This window comes from Equus asinus, chromosome X, assembly GCF_041296235.1.
Source record: "Equus asinus isolate D_3611 breed Donkey chromosome X, EquAss-T2T_v2, whole genome shotgun sequence".
Classification (NCBI taxonomy): domain Eukaryota; kingdom Metazoa; phylum Chordata; class Mammalia; order Perissodactyla; family Equidae; genus Equus; species Equus asinus.
In genome coordinates, this window is record NC_091820.1 from 94921137 (window position 1) to 94945186 (window position 24050).

Sequence of the window (24050 nt, forward strand, 5' to 3'; positions counted from 1 at the left end):
GTATAATTATTCCCATTGAAAACATTAATAACTCTAAGAAATCAATCCATCCACCTGGAAGATTTTCAAGGACCATCAGTAGTTCACAGACCATGTGAACCATTCATCTAACCAAATTCCTCTTGCCTTTGGGCAGGGAATTCCTTCACTGATTTCACTTTTAAAAATTGACGTTTCTAATCTGTTTGTTGCATTGTACTAGGCGCTGTAGAAGATTCAAAGCTATATGAGAGTTTCTGTATTCCAGGGACTTAGAATCCAGTTGGGCATTAAGGAAAGCACTTAAAGTTAAATAACAACTCAAGTTAAATTATCAAAGACAATATATGATAATGTGAAGATAATAATTGCTGTGATATTTCCAGGAAGGAAGAGAGCACTGTAAACCAGAGTGATTAGAAAAAGCATCATAAAGTATGTGGGCATTGACCTGGGTCTTGAGGATTGAATAGGATTTGAGATTTGGTAAAAGGAAATGATGTTTGAAATGATAGGAATATTTCAAGCAGAGTTGCAAGGTGTGTAAATTGTGTTTCAGGAGACTTTGATCAGACTGTCTTCATTACTTGTGGTTTCAGGTGGTGGTGGGTGGTGAGGTGGAAAAAGTTGGGTGAGGAAAGATGGTGGAGTTCTTTGAATGTGATGCTAAGGAATTTGAACCTTATCTTCTATCCAGTTGGGAAATCAGTCAAAAATTTTGGGCAGAATGTGTTGAAAGCAGGATTGTAGGAAGTTGTATCTGGTAGTGCCAAACACTGAATTAGGAGAGAGGCTTGAGTCAGGATGATTAGTTAGCAGACTAACAGAATAATCCTGGTATAACATGATCAAGTCCTAGACTAGCAATTCTCAAATATGGTCTGTGGATGGACCCCTAAGGCTCCCTGAGACCTGTTCAGGAGGTCTGAGCGGTCAAGATTATTTTCATAGCAATATCAAGATGTCTGCTATTTTCACTGTGTTGGCATTTGCACTGATGATGCTGAAGCAATGGTGGATAAAACTGCTGGTGCCTTAGCATGAATCAGGGTAGTGGGGCCAAACTGTGTTATTGGTCATTGTATTCTTCACTGCAGTAAAAAAACAGAAATGCTGGTTTCACTTAAGAGTGTCCCAAATGGGGGCTGGCCCCGTGGCTGAGTGGTTAAGTTCACACGCTCCACTTTGGTGGCCTAGGGTCTTGCTGGTTCAGATCCTGGGTGCGGACATCACACCGCTCATCAGGCCATGCTAAGGCAGTGTCCCACATGCCACAACTAGAAGGACCCACAACTAAAAATACATAACTATGTACCAGGGGGCTTTGGGGAGAAGAAATAAAAAAAAAAGATTGGCAACAGATGTTAGCTCAGCTGCCAATCTTTAAAAAATTTCTACCTTTGAGAGTCTTTAATATTGTATGTGATGAAATGGGAAGTACACATCAAGTCCTCCTGCATCCGAAAGTACAATAGTTGTTCTGAGGAAAAGCACTTGTGTGATTGAGTTGCGAGCTAAACTAGCTGCTTTTTATGTGGAATCCTATTATTACTTGAAAGAATGACATATAAACTATGGTTATTCAGACTTTGGTATTTGGCAGATGTTTTCTTGAAAGTAAACAAAGTGAGCCTATCATTTCAAAGAAAACAACTGGCAATATCTGTTGCCAATGATAAAATTCGAGCTTTCGAGCAAAACTTACAAGTTTGGAAAATTTTTAGCTGCCACTGTGAGCCTGACAGCTTCTCAATACTTATAGACTTTTCTGATGAGATTGGCAGAATGTGATTTTTAAATATTGTGTAATGAAATCTCTCAATATTTGGAAGCTCAGTATCACTCAGTGAACCAGTATTTTCCAGATGACCAAGTATGATGTTATAAAATTATGCCTGGGTGAAAGATCCATTCAGAGTGCAGATACATCAATGAATTTTAATGGAACACAGTACAGAGTTTATTGATAAGATCTCGGATTCCACATTGCAGCTAACCCTTAAGAGACTACCACTTACCAAGTTTGGGTATAGTCTCAAAGAGTCACATCCACAGTTTTCTGAAAAGTTTAATTTTTCTTCCCTTTTCCAACTGTGTATCTGTGTGAGACTGGATTTTCTTCATGTCCTTTAATCAAAACAACATCTCTTAACAGATTTAATGCAAAAGCAGATAATCTAACTATATTCTAACGTCAAATGTTAAAGAAGTTTGTAGAAATGTAAAGCTATGTCACTCTAGTCATTTTTTTTGGTTTGGAAAATATAGCTGTTATTCGTAAAATATGTCATTTGTTAGCATATAATGGGTTTCTTGTTATTATTACTTATTTTTTATTTTTTGGTGAGGAAGATTCACCCTGAGCTGACATCTGTTGCCAATCTTCTTCTTTTTTTGCTTGAAGAAGATTAGCCTTGAACTAACATCTGTGGCAGGTTTCCTCTACTTTGTATGTGGAATGCCTCCACAGTGTGGCTGATGAGTGGAGTAGGTCCACGCCTGGGATCCAAACCTGCGAATTCAGGCCACTGAAGCCGAGTGCGTGGAACTTTTAACCACTTGGCCATGGGGCTGGCCCCGGGTTTATTATTTTTTTAATGAATTAATAAACATTTTAAAATTTCTCAGGTTTAATTTCCAATATGGTGAATAGCAATAGATCTAATCCAGATAAACAAAAGCTCTTTGGAGTCCTCTAATTTTTAAGAATTTAAAGGATCCTGAGACCAAAAAGTTTGAGAAGCGCTGTCCTAGACTAAGAGGGTGGTAAGGAGAAGGAAAAATTGAAAGGACACATTTTAGGGGGAGTTGTAAAGGAAGACTTGACATGACTGGTACCTAAATTGAATTAAAGGAAGGGTCAAGAGATGAAGATCTGAGTTTGTAAGTCAGCATGACTCAGAACCGTGGTACCTTTGACAATAAAAGGGAATTTGTGAAAAGGAGATGGTTCTGGAAGGAATATAATATATTTGGATTTACATGTACAGAGTTGAGTTTACAAGACGATCTGTAGAAATTCACTCAGTGAACATTTATCAACTACATACTATGCTGGCCATTGAACCGGTATTGGAAATACAAATATGAATAAGACATAATAGTGAATTTATGTGAGGCTTATATTCCAGGCACTAGGTGCTTTATATATGCAGTATTTCATCAACTCTAAGATGCTATCAGTTGTAAGATACATCGTTATCTTATGAATCGTTACAAAAGAGTGCTGCCATTAAAACTCATATGACATTGATTACAGGATTAGTCCTGTTTTCAGAGATGTTAAAATGTAAATAAAGGAAGTGTTAGACCGTGTAAAGTATTTGTTTTTCTGTTGCTGGGGGGGGTCTGAAAGTTCTTTTTATTCTTACATCAGTATTCTAAAAAAGACATTTATTGAGCACCTACTATGTTCTGTACTTGTGCTCTCCAATACTGTAGCCATTAACCTCCTGTGACTAGTGAGCACTAGAAATGTGACTAGGCCAAACTGAAATGTGCTGTAAGTGTAAAGTACATACCAGATAAAATGTGTTTTTAACCCATTTAAACCTTTTACAATCTTACGAGGTATACACTTTTATCACCATTTTAGAGATGAGGAATCTGAGGCACAGAGAAGTCAAATAATTATGCAGGGTCACATGACTGGAACCAGGATTTATGGGAAATTATATCATTCCCATTTTAGGAATAAGATAACTGAGGCATGGAAAAGTTAAGTAACTTTGCTAAAGTAAGCTACCTAATAAGAGGTCGAGCCTTGAGGATCTTTATATGTGTAGTAGGGGAAAAGATAAGTACAGTGTGATAAATCGTATGATAATATCCAGAAGGTTCTATGGGGGTATAGAGGAGAGGTATCAAGGCATATTATTTTGGGATCAGGGTTAAAGTTATAGGAATTTTTCAATAGGAAGAGTGATACCTCTCCTGACAATAAGCAAAAAGGATGGGTGCTGATGCTAATAAGTTTGTGGCTTAGTAAGGGACACAATTGAGGGAATTCCTGCCCAGTGGTCTTGGTGGTTTTTCTTTTTCAATTTTTCGCTTAAGTAGGATGCAAGGTCTTCTGCTGAGAGTGAGGAGGGAAAGACAGAATATTATGTTTGAGGAGAGAGTATAAATTTTGAAATAGTTCCTGATGGAAATGGGAATAGGAGCTGATTAGAGACACAAGTTTTGGAGGCCCAGATGAAGTTAGAGAGCATGAGTTTGTGATGTTATTAATATACAAGGGTAGGTGATTTCTCCAAGGTCAGGCAAGGAGGCAAGGAAGTAATTGAGCTAATGGACCAGGAGATCTAGAGAGAAAAGGGAAGAAGGTAAAGACAGAAGAGGGCAGATTGAGAGCACATGCAGTAGAGTTTCAGGATGCCCTGGTGACATTTAAGTCATGTATTGGGATTAAAAGGTGGAATGATAGGAAGTTGTAGCATTGGAATTTACGATTTCAGGAGGGTGATGGTTCAATGTGATGATAAGGTTCAGAGTGACCAGAGGGTGAGTTGTTGAAGTAGAGTGAGGGAATGAAGGTTATTGGAATTGAAATTTTCTGTATTTTTATGCATTTGTTGTGATCACTGCTCATCTGTCAAATTACTGAGTGAGATAAGTTGAAAATCTCCCACTATGAAGGCAGATTTGTCAGTTTTTTCTTAAAGTTCTGTCAATTTTTGCTTCATATTTTTTGAGTGTAATATTAGGTGTATACGTGATTATAGTTTTCCTATCATCCTGGTGAATCAAACCTTTTATCATGGAGTCAGTCTTTGTTATTAGAAATGCTTTTTGTTTTGGTCTATTTTGTCTAATATTGACATTGCTACCCTGGCTTTATTTTGGCTAGTAGTTGCTTGGTATATTTTCATCTTTGTTTTTTTTAATCTTTTTTTGCCTTGATGTCTTACATGCCTCTTTTAAGTAGCATGTAATTGGACTTTATTTTTACTTCCAGGTTGATGGGCATTTGCTTTCATCTGGAGAATTAGTTTACCTTTGTAGTAATTACTGATATAGTAGAAATAAACTCAAGTATCTTATTTTGAGGTTTCTAAATGATCTACTTTTTTCTGATTCCCTCTATCCCTTTTATTTTGGATTGATTGTGATTTTCCCCCACTCTTATTTGGAAGTTACACATTCTGTGTGTGTTCTTTTAGGTATTATCGTACCTATTTTAACATTCATATATAACGTAAAATGTAAAACAATGTCACTTTTCTTACTATTTTTCTTTCATTGGAAAATAGTTATTTTTCATAAAATATGTCATTTATGTTAGCATGTAATGGGCTTTTTATTTATTTATTTATTTATTTTTGAGGAAGATTAGCCCTGAGCTAACTGCTGCCAATTCTCCTCTTTTTGCCGAGGAGGACTGGCCCTGAGCGAACATCCGTGCCATCTTCCTCTAGTTCCGCTGTTGTAGTGAGAAAGCAGCTATAGACAATACATAAATGAATGAATGTGGCTGTGTTCTAATAAACTTGGTTTACAAGAACAGGCGGACTGTAGTTTGCTGACCCCTGATCTAGAATAAAATCTCAAAAAGTGGACACTCAAAATGAAATGGTATAAGGGCACCAATCATTCAGTAATTTAAGTAACAAATTTATTGTGTGTGCTATTTGCCAAACTGAGGGCTAAATGGTTAATTAAATTATGGTCTGTCCGCTCTCAGAATATTAAGATCATAGAAAGTGATCATTTTGAAGACCAAACATGGGAAAATGCTTTTAAGTGGAAAAACAGGATAAAAATTTTAAGTTTGTATCTTAATAAATGTGGACTACTGTAAGGAATACATGGATTTTTCTTAGGTAGAAGGATGTTTTTCTGTTTTTTCAAATTGTCTGCAGTGTTTTTATATTCCAAAAATAACATTTAAAATGGCATAATGAAATGCCAATTAAAACCATCATTTTTTTAATCACTACTATGTAGTATGAAAAAGAGAAGCTTTGTAAAACTGTTGTTCACTGAAGTCTTGAAGTCTTTTTACTTAATCAGTATAAGACTGATATTTGAGGAAAATGTGTTGCTGCTGTTCAAGATATATTGTCATTTCTCTTTTTTTTATTTTTATATTTTAACAGTGCCCTTATGTCTGCCATTTGTTATATTTACTTACCAAAAAAGAGAATGGTGAGTATTTTGATTCCAGTTGTAGGACGTTCACTCTGTGGCATTAGCATTTGTGTTAGCCTTTATAAAGTTAACTATTAGCATTAGTTCTGTGACAGGAATTTGTGGGGATTGCTTTTTGGTAGTTTTATCTAAGGGCATCTGCTTAATGGCTTAACTGAACAGGGTGTTTATATTCTTGATGCATTGTAAGAAGAAGCTATGTGAACCACATGGTTCCTTTTTATTCTGAACCACATACATAGTACCTCTTTCCTTTACCTTTTCTAGTCAAACCATTTCGTGTGAGAAAACTGCTTGATCTTCAGGCCAAAATGGTGAGTACCGAAAAGACCTAAAACTGGCCAGTGTACTCTGTGCTAGGCTTTGGTGGTATAAAATCAAATGAGTCATTATCTTCAAGGAACTTATTGTCTGGGAAGCTCAGTCAACAAAGGAAAAAATTAGAATCAGACTCGGGTCAAGGAGGAGTGGTGATGCTTGTGAGGAATTTTAAGGGATGAATCGGATTTAACTAGGCCAAGAAGGAAGAGAAGGGCACTCGGGGAGAGGGAACAGCATGAGCAAAGACATGTAGATGTCAATTAGCAAAAATTGTTCAGGGAACTTGGTTGGTATGGCTGGAAAATAAGTGCCAGGGAGTAGTCAAAAATGACTATTAAAGTGACCAGTTTTTTTTATGGATATGATGTAGGAAAACATTCTTTTCTGAATACTTAAACTTCAGTATATTCCCTGACCATTATCTCTTGTCCTTAACAGCTCTCTTGCATTGTTACTTCCACTCTGCCTGCCAGGTGACAGAAGTCTGTGAGGCTTTGGGTATAAAACCGTAGGAAGTTGTAGCACTGTGCCTAGCTGCTGAGCCTGCATAACCTACCTGAGGGCACTCACATTTCAGGAAAAACACAAACACGTGCACATTTGTGCTTTTCCAGTGTGAGGCTTCCTGTTAGCACAGTTCGATGACTGATCTTGTTTTATAGCTTCCTGTTTTAGTTTTATGGCTGCCATATCTTCTCTTAGCTCTTATGAGGATATTAATGATAATGTTTTTGTCTAAATTGAGTTTTATTTCACGTTAACAGAAATTGTGAAAAAGATCTACATTTTTCCATGTTAATGGCAAAACATTTCAACAGAATAAGAAACTTCTCACCATAAATAATGTAAATCTTGCTGATTTATATTAACTGAAACAACAGTGTATGTTCAAGTGAAAAGAAAAGATTTAGTACATGATCCTCTACAAATTTTAAACCTAGACATTAAATGTATGGCTTCATTATTAACATTCTATATAATACATAAAGATGCATTCATAAAATTGTTTTGATTAGCTGGATTTTGATGAATTTGGTCAAGTCCAATGGTATCAAACCAAGAAGACATAGCCATGCTCACATGTAACTGAACCTGTGTAATGATAACAGTCGTAATCAAGACATGTGAGTGAATATATTGGATCTGTGAATTTCTAATACCCTGTACAGGCAGGTAGCCCCTCTACCTTGCCCCATAACTCCTGATTCGTGGAAGGAAACAAAACATAGAAATTGTCTTGCTGGTAGCGAGCATGAATGGTGGGAAGTAGAGCAGGCGTGTTATCTGACATGCACAGGCCCTGTTGAGAGCAATCTTTGGAACAGGAAGGAGGAGTTAGGTCTCGTCCTAAGGGTTGGTGAAGATGGTTTCTGGGATTGTCCCTCCACCAGCATGAGCCTGTGTGACTCGGACTGTGATTTTTGTTTTTTCTGTTCCCAGCTTTGTCTCTGTTTCCTCAGAGTTCTATTCTTTAGTTTGTTTGGCCTTTCATGGTAGAGGCTTTTCTCAAATGCTTGGCAAACCTTGTTTGTTCATATTTAATAGTAAAGCACTAAAATGGTGATTGGAGACTTGTGTGTGTGAGCAGGACTTGTTCATTGAGAGATCTTGATGTTTCACTGCAGAGCCTCCCAGAGGACTGTGTTACTTTTCCCAGAGAGAAATTCTCCTGTTTCCCACCTGGGAGTTGTATTAGTCAGGCTTCTCGAGAGAAGCAGAACCAATAGGATGTGTGTATATATGTAGAAAGATTTATTATAAGGAATGGCTCACATGATTATGGAGGCTAACAAGTCTAAAATCTGCAGGGTAGGCCACCAAGCTGGAGACTCAGGAGAGCTGATGTTCCAGTTTGAGTCCGAAGGCAGTCTGCTGTAGAACCAGGAAGAGCCAGCGTTGTAGATGAAGTCTGAAGGCAGTCTGCTGGAGAATTCTCTCTTATTTGGGGGAGGCTGGTCTTTTTGTTCTGTATAGGCCTTCAACTGTTTGAATGAGGCCCACCTACATTATGGAAGGCAATCTGCTTTACTCAAAGTCCAACAATTTAAATGTTAATCTCATGCAAAACACTCTCACAGAAACACCCAGAATAATGTTTGACCAAATATCTAGGCACCCCGTGGCCTAGCCAAGTTGACACATATAATTAACTGTCACAGGGGTGTAAACCTGGCGACCAGCACTCTGGGACATAAGCCGTGGAAAAGGGATGGAGAAAGATCCTGGTACCCTTTCTCAACTGTGCCTGCTGTCCGAGTCCAGCTTCATCTTCAGAGAGTAGAACCTTGATGTTTGCCAATGAGTGAAGGAATTTGGAGTTCTAACTGCTTCCTGCGTAGGCTTTCAACAATCCTCCTGTTTTCTGTTCCTCCTGGACCTCCACTTTTCAGAGATATCTGGTTCCTTAAATTCCTGAGCCTCTCTGGGAATTCTCAAGCATGAATCTGCTGCTTTTGAGGCTTTTTCTGTTGTTGCGCTAGGGTTCATTTTCTATGTTCTGCTAAGTTGGTTACTATTTGTTGATCTTCATTCTAGGTTCCAAAATCTTGTTGAGATCTCTCATTTGCTTTGTCTCCTCACTTGTTCTCTTTGAACTTGTGCTTCATGCCTTTTTCATTCCTTTACTTTTTAGTGGAGCTTTGGGAGGACCCAGAGTTAAACAGATATGTTCAATATGCCATGTTTAAGTGAAAGTTTCCTTAAAAAAAAGAGAATAGAGACTTTTTTTTAATGAGGAATATTATCCCTGAGCTAACATCTGTGCCAGTCTTCCTCTTTTTGCTTGAGGAAGATTGTCCCTGAGCTAAGATCTGTGCCAGTCTTCCTCTATTTTGTATGTGGGATGCTGCCACAGCGTGGCTTGATGAGTGGTGTGCAGGTCCATGCCCAGGATCCGAACCTGCAAACCCTGGGGCTGCTGAAGTGATGCTGTGAACTTAGCTACTACACCACTGGGCTGGCCCCAAGAATGTTAACTTTTTAACAACAAAGATAGATTTAGTTAACTAGACAATAAGTTCTAAAGGTCTCTCCACTACTAAATATTTGCTCTACCAAAAACCATTCTGACTCAAAGAAAACACTCTGATACTAATTGATAGTGAATACAGAGATCAGAAGATGTTTCAGCATAGATAAACTGGATCATTTTGATTTTTTTAATAACAAATTTAATTTCAAGAAGCTATTATAAAATAGGAATACTGTATTTCTTAGCCCCAGTTTCTGCCTTCCTTATTTTGTGTACAGTATTTGATTCAACAAAATTGTAATATGATAAAACAATTTGGTTACTTCCTTGGAATTCATTTTAGTGGTGTGCTTTCTCTGAATAGCCAGATATCTCAAACAGGTATCCAGCAGTAATAACTTCTGTCGTTGTGAAACTAATGTTTTTGTTAAGATTTGTTTCATTTATATCAAGTTGCTTGACTACCACATACCAGTTGTTAGATTTCCCAGTTAGTTTTCCAGGAATTTTGATGAGAAGGTATTACTAATTCCTTTGCTCTGTTTTCTTGGCTTCCCTATTCATCCTCTCATCTTGCTGTCCAAATCAAGAATGAGTAAACTTTGAGTCCTGAGTATGCTGCCAGTGAGAGTAAGCCATGCTAGCAGGTATAACTGGTAAGCCTAAGGCATGGGCAGAGAAGGAGATAAAATAGGAAGAGAAGAAGAGAAAATAGAAGGAAGAAGTAAAATAGGGGAAAAAGTCATAAAAGAGAAGACCACAGTTGGGTGAGGGTTGTTTTATGAGAGTTGATTTAAATGTCTGGTTATTCATTCCTTGATTTTCTGAAGCATCTTCCTATAGGTGTATGACATAGTAAAATTAGGGTCTGAATACGTGTTTAATATGTTTATTTTCTCATTACTTTTTTTTTCTTACTGGCCACAGAATTGAAAATTGAAAACTATTTTATTTCAGGGAATGCAGCCTCATCTCCAGGCTTTGTTGTCACTATATAAGTTCTTTGCTCCTGCTTTGATTTCTGTGTCTTTGCCTGTAAGGAGGAAGGTAAGGAATTAAGGAGCTATAACTCGTATTGAGATTGAAATATGTTATTTTGATTAAATTAATTTACAGATTTGGACTAAAATGTTTACAGCATACTGTTTTAATATCTAATGTTGTGGCACTGTTTGGGGGAATTTTTTTTAGGGATTGGCACTTTGTTTTGATTCCATTTGATGTATTTAATAGTTTCTTGGTCAGAAAAAAAAACTTCCAATGGAATTGCATCAGTGCAAAATATTTCATAATTAATATACTTTTAATTAATGAAGAGTTTCAGATTTTATGTTGCTCCAACTTATGGGTACTTACTCTCATGTACTTTACATCCAAATTTATAGATCTATTTCAAAAATTCAGAGAATCTGTGGAAGACAGCTCTACTTGCTGTGAGGCAAAGGAATCAGAGACCGTCTCCAGAACCTTTAAAGCTGATGTTAGGTCCAGCTAATGCCCGTCCTGTAAAAAGAGTAAGTATCTAAAACCCCAAATGACTTGCGTGGACTTCTTTTGTTAAATCCAACCAATAACCATTCAGATGTTGGAAAAGATTATAGATACTTGAATACATTTTTAATTACTCAGGATTCTATGCAAACCACATTCAGACTCCATTATTGAACCACCTTAACAACTGCTTTTACATTTATAATTTGTAGTCTCTTTAGTCCATTGATAGACTTTTTTATTGTCTTTCTTCTTTAGAAATGGAATTCTCACTCAGTTATACCAGTGCTAAATTCTAGTAGCTGCAGTAAAGAATGTGGAAAAAAAGGGATGAGTCTCTCTGATTGTCTCAGTAGCAATGGATCATTTCCACTAGAACAGCTTAAAAGCTTCCCTCAACTGTTACAGAACATCCATTGCTTAGAGGTATGTGACTGGACCATGTGCTTATTTGCATTTTCCATTTGATCTTCATGGCCTTTATTTTATATATTTCCTATCTGATGATTTCCTTGTTGCTCTGACCTACTTTTCAAATCCTTATGGTTAATCACTTGTGCTGTCTTTGCAGCTGCCTTCTCAGATGGGTGCCGTGCTGAACAACTCTGTGCTACTTCACTATATTAACTGTGTCAAAGATGAGTCCGTCTTACTGAGGCTCTATCACTGGTTGAGTCAAACACTACAAGAAGGTAAAAATTGATACTTAAAAGTGTTGGATGAATGGGGAAGGTATGAGATAGTTTACAAATGCGTTTCTTTTATAAGGGTGCCAAATTCTATACAAGAATAGCCTTCATATGCTGTGGTTGTTTCTCTGATAATCATATATTCAGAGCCTGAATGCTTCTATTGTTATAATTTTAAGGGGCAGTGAGAAGGGAGGTGTGCTGTTAAGGAAACACTGCTAAATGGCCACCAAAACTCACCCATTGATGACTGTCACACTCCAAGGCCTATTCATATTTGTATGTCCAGAAACTTGCCGTTAAGCCCCCAGAATCATCAGATTACTGCTAACCAAACTCAGAGGAGACAATTGTATAAGCCAAAATGTCAACTTATTATTTTGTAATGGAAGTAATGCTTTCTGGTGACCAAAATGTTCATGTCAGCTAACTAGATTATCTCCTCTCTGCTATCAGTATATATGGGAGCCAAATTAGTCATTAGAAGATTTCTTAATTACAGAATTGGAGGAAAGGGCAGTGAGGGAGCTTTTCATCCAGGCCATAGTAAATCTCGATCATTTCATTCCTCCAACGGGATCGATTTCTCCAGAGATATTATTCTCTTTGCCAGCTTGATTCTTTCCTGGATAAGCAATTCCTGACTCTTCAAGTGTTTAAAGTCGGTTCAGGCTAACTCTCCTACTCAGAGCCTTTCTTTAGATAGGATATGATACAGTTTATTAGATTTCCACTTACTAAAGTCCTTCCACTCTTAGATTACCCCCAGCTCAATTGAAGTTTAGAACATTCTCAAACTTTCAATTCATCCATTTATAGTCTCTTGGATTACTATGTGACATAAAGCTAATCACATGATACAGTCGGCCCTCCGTATCTGTGGGTTCTGCATCTGCAGATTCAACCAACCAACAATTGTGTAATGTTTACGGTCCATGGTTGGTTGAATCGCTGATGCCAGGCCGGAGATCCAGAGGGCCGACTAAGGGACTTGAGCATCTGAGGATTTTGATATCCACGGGAGGGTCTTAGAACCAGTTCACTGCAGATACCATGGGACAACTATATGTGAATTTTACCAGATTATTTTTTCCCTATAAGCTTTCTCCCTATATTACCAAGTTTTTGAGGAACATCTGACTATTACCACCACTTACATGTTACCGTCTTCAGTGTGAGTTGGCTAGGCTGTGTAAGAGTGATGGTCTGTTTATATTTGTCATTTATTTGTCGCTTTAGAGTTGTGGTAATTATGTTTTGTGTAGATTTTATTGTGCAACCAGATGCTTATGTTTAATATTTCTGCTCCAGAATGTATTTGGTACAAGGTGGATAATTATGAACATGGAAAAGAATTTACCAACTTCCTGGACACTATCATCAGAGCAGAATGCTTCTTACAAGTAAGATTCCACTTGCTTTGTACGCACTTCACCACTTCTTACTAAAATTTATTTCGATATCTATTGAATACCTTTTCTTTAGCGCTTGACATTTTTTGTAAATAGTATTTGCTCAATTTAAAATTAATTGTAAAAAGAACCGAGTTGAACTGACATTCGTCTGTACTGTTGGATTTGAAGAAAGAATTTGTTAAATTATGCAAATAAGAGAGAAAGGCCTATAATTTAAGAGAACAGACTGAAGATGTAATTGAATGCGTTCAATTAACTGAATTAACCAGTAAGATAAATCTCATGGGGTTACTACCTGTGTTCCTATAATCACATAGTTTTTGAATGTTGAATATATTCCAGCCAATTAATTATTTGGCCTAGGTAACCCTGAGTTGTACTTTAAGCTGCAACTCAGGTAGTAGTACCATCAGGAAGCCTTTACTCAACACCCAGTCTGGATTAGCTGTTTGTTCTATCAGCTCCCCTAACTCTCTGTGTTTACCTGTATCATGACAATTTCAGCATCTGTTTTTCTACACAGTATGAGCTCACAGTGGGTGGGAACCATGTCTAATTTTTCTTCATGTACAGGTGTTGAGCTTGGTAGCTGGTACAAAAGAGATTCTCAATAAATGTTTGTTGGCTATAAATCTTAAGGATTTAGTGTGAAACCATTGATTTGGAAGTTGGATGTGGATGATAGTGGTGAGGATAAAGAAACGAACTTAGGTTGACTTTTTAGGTGTCCTGCTTGGGAGGATGATGGCATTCAGTGAGAAAGGGAATATAGGCAGAGCAGGCTTGGAAAGAAAGAAAAATTTGATTTAAAAGATGCCTATGGGACATCTAAGAGGTCATATCCAGTAGGCAGTCAGATAATGAGTCTAGAGCTCAGGAATGAGATTTGGGCTAGAGATATAGATTTAGGACTCATGACGTAGGTGGTGGTTTTAGCTCTGTTATGGATGAGATTGTCCAGAGAATTCATGTCATGAGAAGAAGGTCTAGGATGGAGTCCTGGTGCTTGCCACTTGAAGGCCCAGGTGTGACAAAGGCCCAGGGTGACAAAGGTAAAAAAGAGAGCCCTGGATCCTCTCTTTAATGGAAACATAAGCAGCCTGGACACTCAGGTTTCTCCAGATGGAGCTGCCCAGAGTTTGGATTTGGTCTGTGGCCTGTAATGAAATTCCAGCCCTATTATAACATTGTATACATTTTATTGACTGTTCAAGTGACTGCATATACTCCAAAGTAGTACAATTTCATTTATCTTTGAAAATATTCCATAATTTGACTTTTTACCTTTTTCGGTGTTTGAAAACTGTTTTGATAAAGATAGAAATGTATCCCAGTATTAATGTATCAAATATTAATCATCTGATCCTTTTTATGAGGAAGTCTGTCACCTAACCTACAGCTTTTATTATATTGATGACAGAATAAGTAGTCTAAATAAAGCAACTATAGCGCAAAAGAAACTGGTTGTTTAGCATGGTTATGGACTAAAGAGTTCCATATAAGTGTTTGCTATCGACTTGTGTTACAGGAGGGGTTTTATTCCTGTGAAGCATTCATGTATAAGAGTCTTCCTCTCTGGGATGGCCTCTGTTGTCGGTCACAGTTCCTTCAACTTGTGAGCTGGATTCCTTTTAGTAGCTTCTCTGGTATGTATCATGAAATTTGGAGTCATTTAATCCAATGTAATATTAATTAAAAGGAGCTTGAATAATCTTTTTTTTTTTTTAATTCCTAGAGGTGAAACCACTTCTTTTTGACCATCTAGCACAGCTCTTCTTTACATCAACCATTTATTTCAAGGTAAAAAAAAAAAACCCTGTCTTACTTAGATTCAATGAGAAGTGTTATTCTATAGCCAGTGGTACACGATTCCAAACCCACATTATAGCAATGGTTTTCTAACAGGATTCTCTCAGACCTGGACTTGAGGTGCTGCCGTGACTCAAATCAAAGTTAATGCATAGGGGCTGACTCTGTGGCCGAGTGGTTAAGTTTGCACGCTCCGCCGCGGTGGCCCAGGGTTCGGATCCTGGGCGCGGACATGGCACTGCTCGTCAGGCCATGTTGAGGCGATGTCCCACATCACACAACTAGAAGGACCTGCAACTAAGATATACAACTATGTATGGGGGTGGTTTGGGAAATAAAGCAGAAAAAAAAAAAAAAGATTGGCAACAGTTGTTAGCCCAGGTGCCAATCCTTAAGAAAAAAAAAGTTAATGCATAGAATTTTCTGTTTTTAAGGTTTTGTCACATACAGTTTTCCTAAACTATTTTCACTTGTAGCAGATGACAAAGTGAATGAACAGGTGGCGAATGAGTATTAATAAAAACAAACCCAGAAATACTTAACTATATTTAGTTTGATCATTGTGGTTGATATTTTTGTAGATACACTTATTCATTTCACAAATATTTATTGAGCACATAGTGTGTACAGACACTCTTTTTGACACTAGGATTACAGTAATACCAAAGCAAACAAAACTCCCTGTGACATTCATGCTATATAATATAGTCATTTTCTGCTAATAAAATGTTCCAATCTTATATGGTATAGTGAAAATGTTACTGTTTCGGGGTGTTCTCCAAAAAGACCACTGTGGCTTCCAGGAGTCCTGCCTGACTGAATTTGAGAGCCACTTTCTTATAGAATGGTTACTTCTGTTCCCAAATAGTGTTCCTTTTATAACTTTTTTTCACCTTAAATCACTGTTGGCCACCTTTACAGAAAAAATACGTTGTCCTGGTTAGTGGTTGTCATAATCAAATGGCACTTTATTAACTAGCTATCACACTAACTTGGATTTGAGGTTTATTTGTATTTGTAACTTAGTACCAGACTAATATCATTTTTTTTTTTTTAAAGATTTTATTTTTTTCCTTTTTCTCCCCAAAGCCCCCCGGTACATAGTTGTATATTCTTTGTTGTGGGTCCTTCTAGTTGTGGCACGTGGGACGCTGCCTCAGCGTGGTTTGATGAGCCAGTGCCATGTCCGCGCCCAGGATTCGAACCAACGAAACACTGGGCCGCCTGCAGCGGAGCTCGCGAACTTAACCACTCGGCCACGGGGCCAGCCCCCAGACTAATATCATTATTCACACGGCAATACACACACTTCTCCCCAGCTGATACATCTTCAGGAACTTCATTTTGCAGCTTTTTGTGGTTCTCTTCCGATCTTCTAATTTGGTTAGTCTTTTGTTTCTTCTCGTGTTCCACCAATCTAGAGAGTTATTTATAAATATTAGGTTGAACCATATGAAATTGCCATTTTTGTAGGTCAAAGATGTTTGACAATTGGCAGTTTCATATGGTCCAACCTAGTAAGTATATATACATTTTTACACACATGTGTATTTGCGTTTGAGTGTGGGGGGGTGAGGAGAGGAAGAGATGGAGGAGGGGAACTGGACAGTGAGCTAAGAACAGAACTCAGAGGAATTCTCAGTAGTTAAGTCTCAGCTGAAAAGGAGACTCTATGAGGGAATCTTTTCAAGAGACATGAAAAGAACCAGAAGAACAGCGGTGCCAAGTAAGCAAAGAGAATACAGGTTGTCAAGAAAGAGTGAAGGAATAATGTTGCTGTATATCCCAGGAAGGTCCAGAAAGAAAAGGACCAAGAAAAGTTTCTTTTGAAATTGATAGTAGAGGTTTTGACTCCCTTTGTGGGCAGTTTCAGTGGAGTGTAGGGGTAGAAGCCAGATTGTCAAGTTTGAGGAGTCAGTGAGAAGGGAAGACAAGACAATGAGTATAGACTATGTTTTTATAAAAAGAAGAGGTAGAGAAATCGTTGTCATGGGGCTGGGGGAAGTTGTGGGTTTTTTTTTTTTTTTTTGACTGCAGAATGAGAGAAACCTGTGCATGTTTGTAGCTAGACTAGAAGGAGCCAGTTGAGAAGAGAGAAAGGTTGAAAATGGAGGAAAGATAGGGGATAATCGATGGTGCAGGATTTGAGAAGAAACATGAAAGTATTGGTTTTAAAACTAGGTAGAGGGATTTGCTTGAATGGATGACGGGGGTTGAGAGGTACAACTTATTCTCTTATAAGGACTTATAGCTAGGTGGATATATAGATATATTTGTAGAGTTGGAAGAAAGGGCGAGACATTGAAATACTTTGTGCCTAAAAATGTTAAATTTCTCAAAATAAGAAGTGCATTATAGAGGACAGAATTGAGTAGGAGGCTTCAGGAGGGTATTATGTGCTTAGGACAGTCGCTGAGAAAAATGGAAGAGGGAAAGCTGATTGAAGACAAGTAAAAGGCTTATTAAGCTTCAGTAAGGGCCCAGGTGAAGTTGGAGACCACAAATTTTGAGTGGTCTGTATAGTTGTCTGTTTTTCTTCAGCTCAGGTGTGAGAGCAGAGAAAGTGAGTTACGAGATTCAATCAGTTGGAGTTTTGCTGGTTGAATGGAGTGCAAGGGAGTTGTGAATGGTGGGCAGTGTAGTCTAGACTAGATAGGGCGATGAGGCCAGGAGAAGGCTGAAAAGCCTGAAAATAGAGGTTAAAAGGAAAGGAAATCAAGGGATTGAATGTCTCTGAAGTTGAAGAGCAAGAGGAGCTATAGTTGGAGGTGGGGGTGTCAGAATGCTGGAAGAATAGGAAGTCATGACAAAGAAAGGATAGTAGTAGATTTCGGTGGTGGTTCGATTCAGGTTATGACAAAGTCTAGTGTGTGGCTGTGGGAGTGTATAACTAAGGTAGAATGAAGGTGAAGGTTATTTAGTTTGAGGTCAAGAAACTGTGAATGCAAAGTATTGGGTGGATCATCTTCGTGGACACTGACATACTGAGGTGTTGATGGCAGGACATGAGACAGAGAGTGCTAAGGTCCTCAATGAATGTAGATGAGTTTCAGGGGGTAGACAGCAGAGGTATGAAAGGATAAAAAGTAAAAGCTAGTGTAGTTGGATAGTATAAACATCAAAGGAGAAAGGGTTTTTTACATAAGAAAGGAGGAGTAATAGTTTGGAAACAGTGTTGAAGATAGATAGCTTTTGTGTTGTGTATAAAAAACCAAAGGATAGTCAAATTCATGACAAAAACTGGCTATAGCAAAGTGCAATCTGAAGTGGGGGTCTTTGACCTTAGCCTAACAAATTTAGCTAATGTTAGCAGTAATTTAGCTAATGAGGTTCTGTAGCTCACAAAATATTTTTAAACACAGTGGTCCCTCAATATCTGCAGGGGATTGGTTCCAGAACCCCTGTGGATACCAAAATCCAGTGATGCTCAAGTCCCTTATATAAAATGGCATAGTATTTGCACATAACTAACCTATGCACATCCTCCCGTATACTTTAAATGATCTCTAGATTCCTTGTAATACCTAAAACAATGTAAATAGTTGTTATACTGTATTGTTTAGAGAATAATGACAAGAAAAAATGTCTGTACATGTTCAGTACAGATGCAACCATCATAGGCCTTTTGATCTGCAACTGGTTGGATCCGCGGATGTGGAACTCATGGATACGGAGGGCTGACGGTTTTGTAAAACAAGGCAATTTTTTCTGTGACACCTCATTAAAGACCAGATTCATTTGATTTCTTATAGTATCTTTTTCATTAAAGCTGACTCCTGAAAGGGGTGATTAGGCACACGTATGTGGTGATGGATTATAATAAGTATTTTGGTGCTGAACATGATGTAATCTACAAAGAAATTGAAATATAATGATGTACATCTGAAATTTATAGTGTTATAAACCAGTGTTACTGCAATAAAAAAAAGCTGACTCCTTTCTTTTTTTTTTTTTTGATGAGGAATACTAACTCTAAGCTAACATCTGTTGCCAATCCTCCTCTTTTTGCTGAGGAAGATTGGTCCTGAGCTAACTTCTGTGCCCATCTTCCTCAATTTTATATGTGGGATACCTGCCACAGCATGGCTTGATAAGTGGTGCTAGGTCTGCACCCGGGATCTGAACCTGCAAACCCCAGGCCAAAGCGGATTGTGCAAACTTTAACCACTATGCCACTGGATCGGCCCCGACTCCCTTTTTAAAAGGAGATTCATTTCTTTTTTTTTTGGTGAGGAAGATTGGCCCTGAGCTAACATCTGTTGCCAATCTTCCTCTTTTTTTTCTCCACAAAGCCCCCCAGTACATAGTTGTATGTCCTAGTTATAGGTTCTTCTGGTTCCTCTATGTGTGATGCCACCTCAGCATGGCTTGATGAACGGTGCTAGATCTGCACCCAGGATCTGAACTGGCGAACCCCAGGCTACAAAAGCAGAGTGAGTGAACTTAACCACTCAGCCACAGGGCCAGCCCCAGGAGACTCATTTCTGATTTTGTATTTATCTTCTCACAGAAAGGGCTTATATCCTGTTCTCTTATTAGTAATGGGGAGCTAGGACAGTGCTTACCTCCAGGTGTTGAAGTGGGATATGGAAATATATTCACAGAAAACAGTGTCCTAGTTGGGTGGTGAGGGAGAGCCAGATATGTTTGGTGTAAGAAGACACAGAAAGCATACTTTGACAACTATGAAGGTGTGGGTTTAGATTACCCTGGACTGGAGGTTCTGGAAACTGCAAGTGAAAGATTTGGGAAGGATGGGATCAGTGAAAGGGGGAAAGAAGCACAGAGCAGAATAGAGCACAAGAAAGGATAGGTGACCAAAGGGGCTTCCATTCTGAGTGGTGACTAAGGATACAGTAATGTGACATTTGGTGGAATTAGCCAAAAATGCAGTTGATTTCTGAGGCTTTTAGTAACTAATTATTGCTGTGTTATTGCATACTTTGATTACTCTTTCTAATAAATAATATTTTAAAAAATCTATTAAAGTATTTTTACATTTTCAGTGCTTTTGTTTGTGCCTAGCCAGTTGTGCCTATCAGCAAACAATTTTTTTCACTGAAGAATTTTGAATGGGAAAAACACACAGATCTACTGTAACATTGCTATTTTCATTTTGGCATGTTAATTTTCAAATTTTTATCCATGTTGATTTATATCTCCTATATAATTACAAACATAGTCGGCATAAATTTAAAAATCAGATTACAAAATTAATGTGTAACAATTTCTATATTTCCACATAGTCTTCCTAATGTTTTTAAAGTGACTTCATAGTCCATGGACATTATACCATAATTTATTTAATCTTTTCCTTATTATTATTTCTAATTTGTTTCTATTGTAGGAATAGATAATTGTATTGATCAGCTTCATAATCTAGATTTTTTCCTCTTCTTGAACTATTCCCTTAGCATACGTTTCCAGGAGTGAGGTTACTGGATGAAAGGAAAAGGCTTGAACATTTTCATGACTTTGATACATACTGCTGTTCCTTTGCCAAAGGGATGTGCGATGCAAGCTCTTTGAAGGAAGATGGATATAGTGGGTGGCTTATTTAAATAACAAGAGTCTGGCAGCCATGGAGAAAGAATTGGGGTTTGGGAGACAAGACTAAAGAAGACCAACTAGGAGGATAAAGTAATCTCAGAGATGTGAAGTCCTGGTCTAGGGTAGTTATAAAGGGATTGGAAGGAAATGGGTAAGTTGGACATTTTTGAAGGGGAAAAAAAATGATAGGATTTGGTGACCGGAAATAAAGCATGAAGAACACAAGATGACCTCAAGATTTCTAGCTTGGGACAGTAAAGGAACCAGGGATATTTTGCCTGGAGGAAAAAAAGACTAAGATTTTCTGGTCCCCTTCAAATGATTGAAGGAGTGTCACATGGAAAGAATAGATTTCTGTGTGGCTGTGGGAGGCAGGATTAGATATGGGGCAGTATCTTATAGGTAGACCAGACTTAAATGGAATAAAGGACCTTAAGAGGTAGTATATTTCCCAACAGGGGAGTAGGGCAGGCAGAGATTTAATGTCTGTCTACTGGGGATATTTATGTAGAGAAGGTTCATATGTAGGGTAGAGCTGTGTTTCTCAACCCTTTTTTTTTTTTTTAACTAATATCCCCTTCTCATAAACATAAAAATCTCATGCCTTCCTTTAATGTGGGGGCTGGATGGGGTGCAGTAAGTGGGTGGGGAATTAAGGATTTTTGCTTTCTGAATATGACATAGTAATATTGAATACCTTTTCAAATGTTAAATTCCCTGGTTGACGCCAAAATATAAGATTGTTTTAAATGACTCCAAGGTTACTTTCAACTTGAACGTATTTAATAACCTGAATGCAAGGTGTTCATTTCTAAAAAAATATTAATTTTTCTATGAAGTAGCAGTTAGTACCCTATCGCTAGAGTTACTCAAATAGTATCTAGACCATTGTCTATCAAGGATGTTTAAGAAAGGCTTCTTGTATAAGGTTTTGGGATGGCATGAATCGCTTTCAAATTTATAGATATTATGATTTATCCTCATAAAAGCCCCAGGCATACTTCTGTCAAGACTATATTTTTTGTGTGAACACGGCCCTGGGAAATCGAGGCAAGGCCTGAGAAAGGAAAGACTAGAATTGTTTGTTTTCCACAGTCACAGAAGATAAGATAAATTTTCTGACCATGAAAAAGGGAGTAAATTGTAGTTGTAGACACAAAGGGGAAACTCATCTGTAGCAACTTCAAAGGATCTCTGAGTGGAGACAATAAGGTGTGGGTGATGCTGTATTTGGTGATGTAATTTATGTTATTATTGATTGTAATTTAGAGATACAAGAATCTCTTCCTAGGCTGATAAGTTGGGGACAACCCTGTAGAGGTGTGTTTCTTGTAGAGAAAATGGCAAAATAAACTTGTACTTGCATTCATCTATCTCCTGGAGACTGATTAGGTCGGAGTAGCAGCCATTGGGTTCTGAATTGGATGCCGTCATCTCCATGGTTCCTTCCACCTCTAAGCCTCTGCTTTAGTCTTTTAGTTCTCAACACGATGGTATGTCTGAATGATTTTACAAATGATTTTTTTGCTTTGCCCCCTCAGTGTAGTGTTCTTCAGAGCCTGAAAGAGCTACTGCAGAACTGGCTGTTGTGTCTTTCTGTGGACATCCACGTGAAACCTGTGATGAACAGTCCTCTGTGAGTTATCTTACAACCCTCCACAATAGGTGATCTATAGAAAAATGTTGGCGTATGGAGTTTAATAGTGTGGCGTGAGACCTAATTATTTCATGTACATGCTTAGTCTTACTTTTCTAAACAAATTTTTGTTACTTTTCACTCTTCTTCCCCACAATCCTGTGAGGAAGGTTCGTTCTTCAAGTTCTATTATATAAATCAGAAAGCAACCCCTAAGCCCCTAAGTGACTTGCAAGAGTTAATGTAGCAAAACATTGGAAAACTGACGTTAGAACTTGCAACTTTGGCTTCCACTCAGTTTAGCTCACTTTATAAAATGTATTCTTACTTGTATGTAGAGTCAATTTTGATTATGGCTAGGAAAATCTGTCACTTTGCTGTACAGCTTTTTTTATGTTTCTCAGATGTATTTCGGTCATTATACATTAATTTATTTTCACTTTGGAATAAAAAAGAAGCCCAAATTTCCATTATGATGATGATTATTAAATGTGTGTTTTACCCTCAAAGTGAAAATAAAAGACTGGCTGAATTTCAAGGAACTGCCTAATCAATATGTTTTGACTCTTTCTACCTAAAAGCTTTGGCTATTGTATTCTACTATTAGGCACATTATTTTTTAATATTAATTTTTTAAAATTTTATATGTAGAAAATTGCAAACATAACCAAAAGTAGAGAAAATAGTACAATGTTACCCCCATGTATGCCTCATCCAGCTTCAACAGTTATCAATTCATGGTTAACTTTTTTTTTTTTTTTTTTTTTAATTAATGTTATGATAGATTACAACCATGTGAGATTTCAGTTGTACATTTTTGTTAGTCATGTTGTGGGTACACCACTTCCCCCTTTGTGTCCTCCCCCCACCCCCCCTTTTCCCTGGTAACCACCGATCAGATCTCCTTCTCAATATACTAATTTCCACCTATGAGTGGAGTCATATAGAGTTCGTCTTTCTCTGACTGACTTATTTCGCTTAACATAATGCCCTCGAGGTCCATCCACGTTGTTGTGAATGGGCCAATTTCGTCTTTTTTTTTGGCTGAGTAGTATTCCATTGTGTATATATACCACATCTTCTTTATCCAATCATCAGTTTCTGGGCATGTAGGCTGGTTCCACGTCTTGGCTATTGTAAATAATGCTGCGATGAACATAGGGGTGCAACGGACTCTTGAGATATCTGATATCAGGTTCTTAGGATAGATACCCAGTAATGGGATGGCTGGGTCATAGGGTATTTCTATTTTTAACTTTTTGAGAAATCTCCATACTGTTTTCCATAGTGGCTGTACCAGTTTGCATTCCCACCAACAGTGTATGAGGGTTCCTCTTTCTCCACAACCTCTCCAACATTTGTCGTTCTTGGTTTTGGATGTTTTTGCCCATCTAACGGGGGTAAGGTGATATCTTAGTGTAGTTTTGATTTGCATTTCCCTGATGATTAGCGATGATGAACATCTTTTCATGTGTCTATTGGCCACATTCATATCTTCTTTTGAGAAATGTCTGTTCATGTCCTCTGCCCATTTTTTGATCGGGTTGTTTGTTTTTTTGTTGTTAAGCAGTGTGAGTTCTTTGTATATTATGGAGATTAACCCTTTGTCGGATAAGTGGCTTGTAAATATTTTTTCCCAATTAGTGAGCTGTTTTTTTGTTTCAATCCTGTTTTCCCTTGCCTTGAAGAAGCTCTTTAGTCTGATGAAGTCCCATTTGTTTATTCTTTCTATCGTTTCCCTCAACTGAGGAGTTACAGTGTCCGAAAAGATTCTTTTGAAACTGATGTCAAAGAGTGTACTGCCTATATTCTCTTCCAAAAGACTTATTGTCTCAGGCCTAATCTTTAGGTCTTTGATCCATTTTGAGTTTATTTTGGTGTGTGGTGAAAAAGAATGGTCAATTTTCAATCTTTTGCATGTGGCTGTCCAGTTTTCCCAGCACCATTTGTTGAAGAGACTTTCTTTTCTCCATTGTAGGCCCTCTGCTCCTTTGTCGAAGATTAGCTGTCCATAGATGTGTGGTTTTATCTCTGGGCTT

The 24050-nt window shown here is 37.8% G+C and overlaps 1 protein-coding gene across 3 annotated transcripts in view; it reads left to right on the forward strand.

Moving 5' to 3' along the window:
- CENPI (centromere protein I) overlaps nucleotides 1-24050 on the forward strand; it is a 63576-nt gene that overhangs the window by 11857 nt on the left and 27669 nt on the right. For all 3 annotated transcript variants that reach the window (XM_044763980.2, XM_044763981.2, XM_044763979.2), the window contains exons 6-15: nucleotides 6078-6126; nucleotides 6397-6443; nucleotides 10379-10468; nucleotides 10807-10935; nucleotides 11171-11338; nucleotides 11484-11604; nucleotides 12913-13004; nucleotides 14545-14662; nucleotides 14752-14816; nucleotides 21917-22011. In XM_044763980.2, the coding sequence (XP_044619915.1) occupies nucleotides 6078-6126; nucleotides 6397-6443; nucleotides 10379-10468; nucleotides 10807-10935; nucleotides 11171-11338; nucleotides 11484-11604; nucleotides 12913-13004; nucleotides 14545-14662; nucleotides 14752-14816; nucleotides 21917-22011 (974 nt within the window). The remainder of the gene's footprint in view (nucleotides 1-6077; nucleotides 6127-6396; nucleotides 6444-10378; nucleotides 10469-10806; nucleotides 10936-11170; nucleotides 11339-11483; nucleotides 11605-12912; nucleotides 13005-14544; nucleotides 14663-14751; nucleotides 14817-21916; nucleotides 22012-24050) is intronic.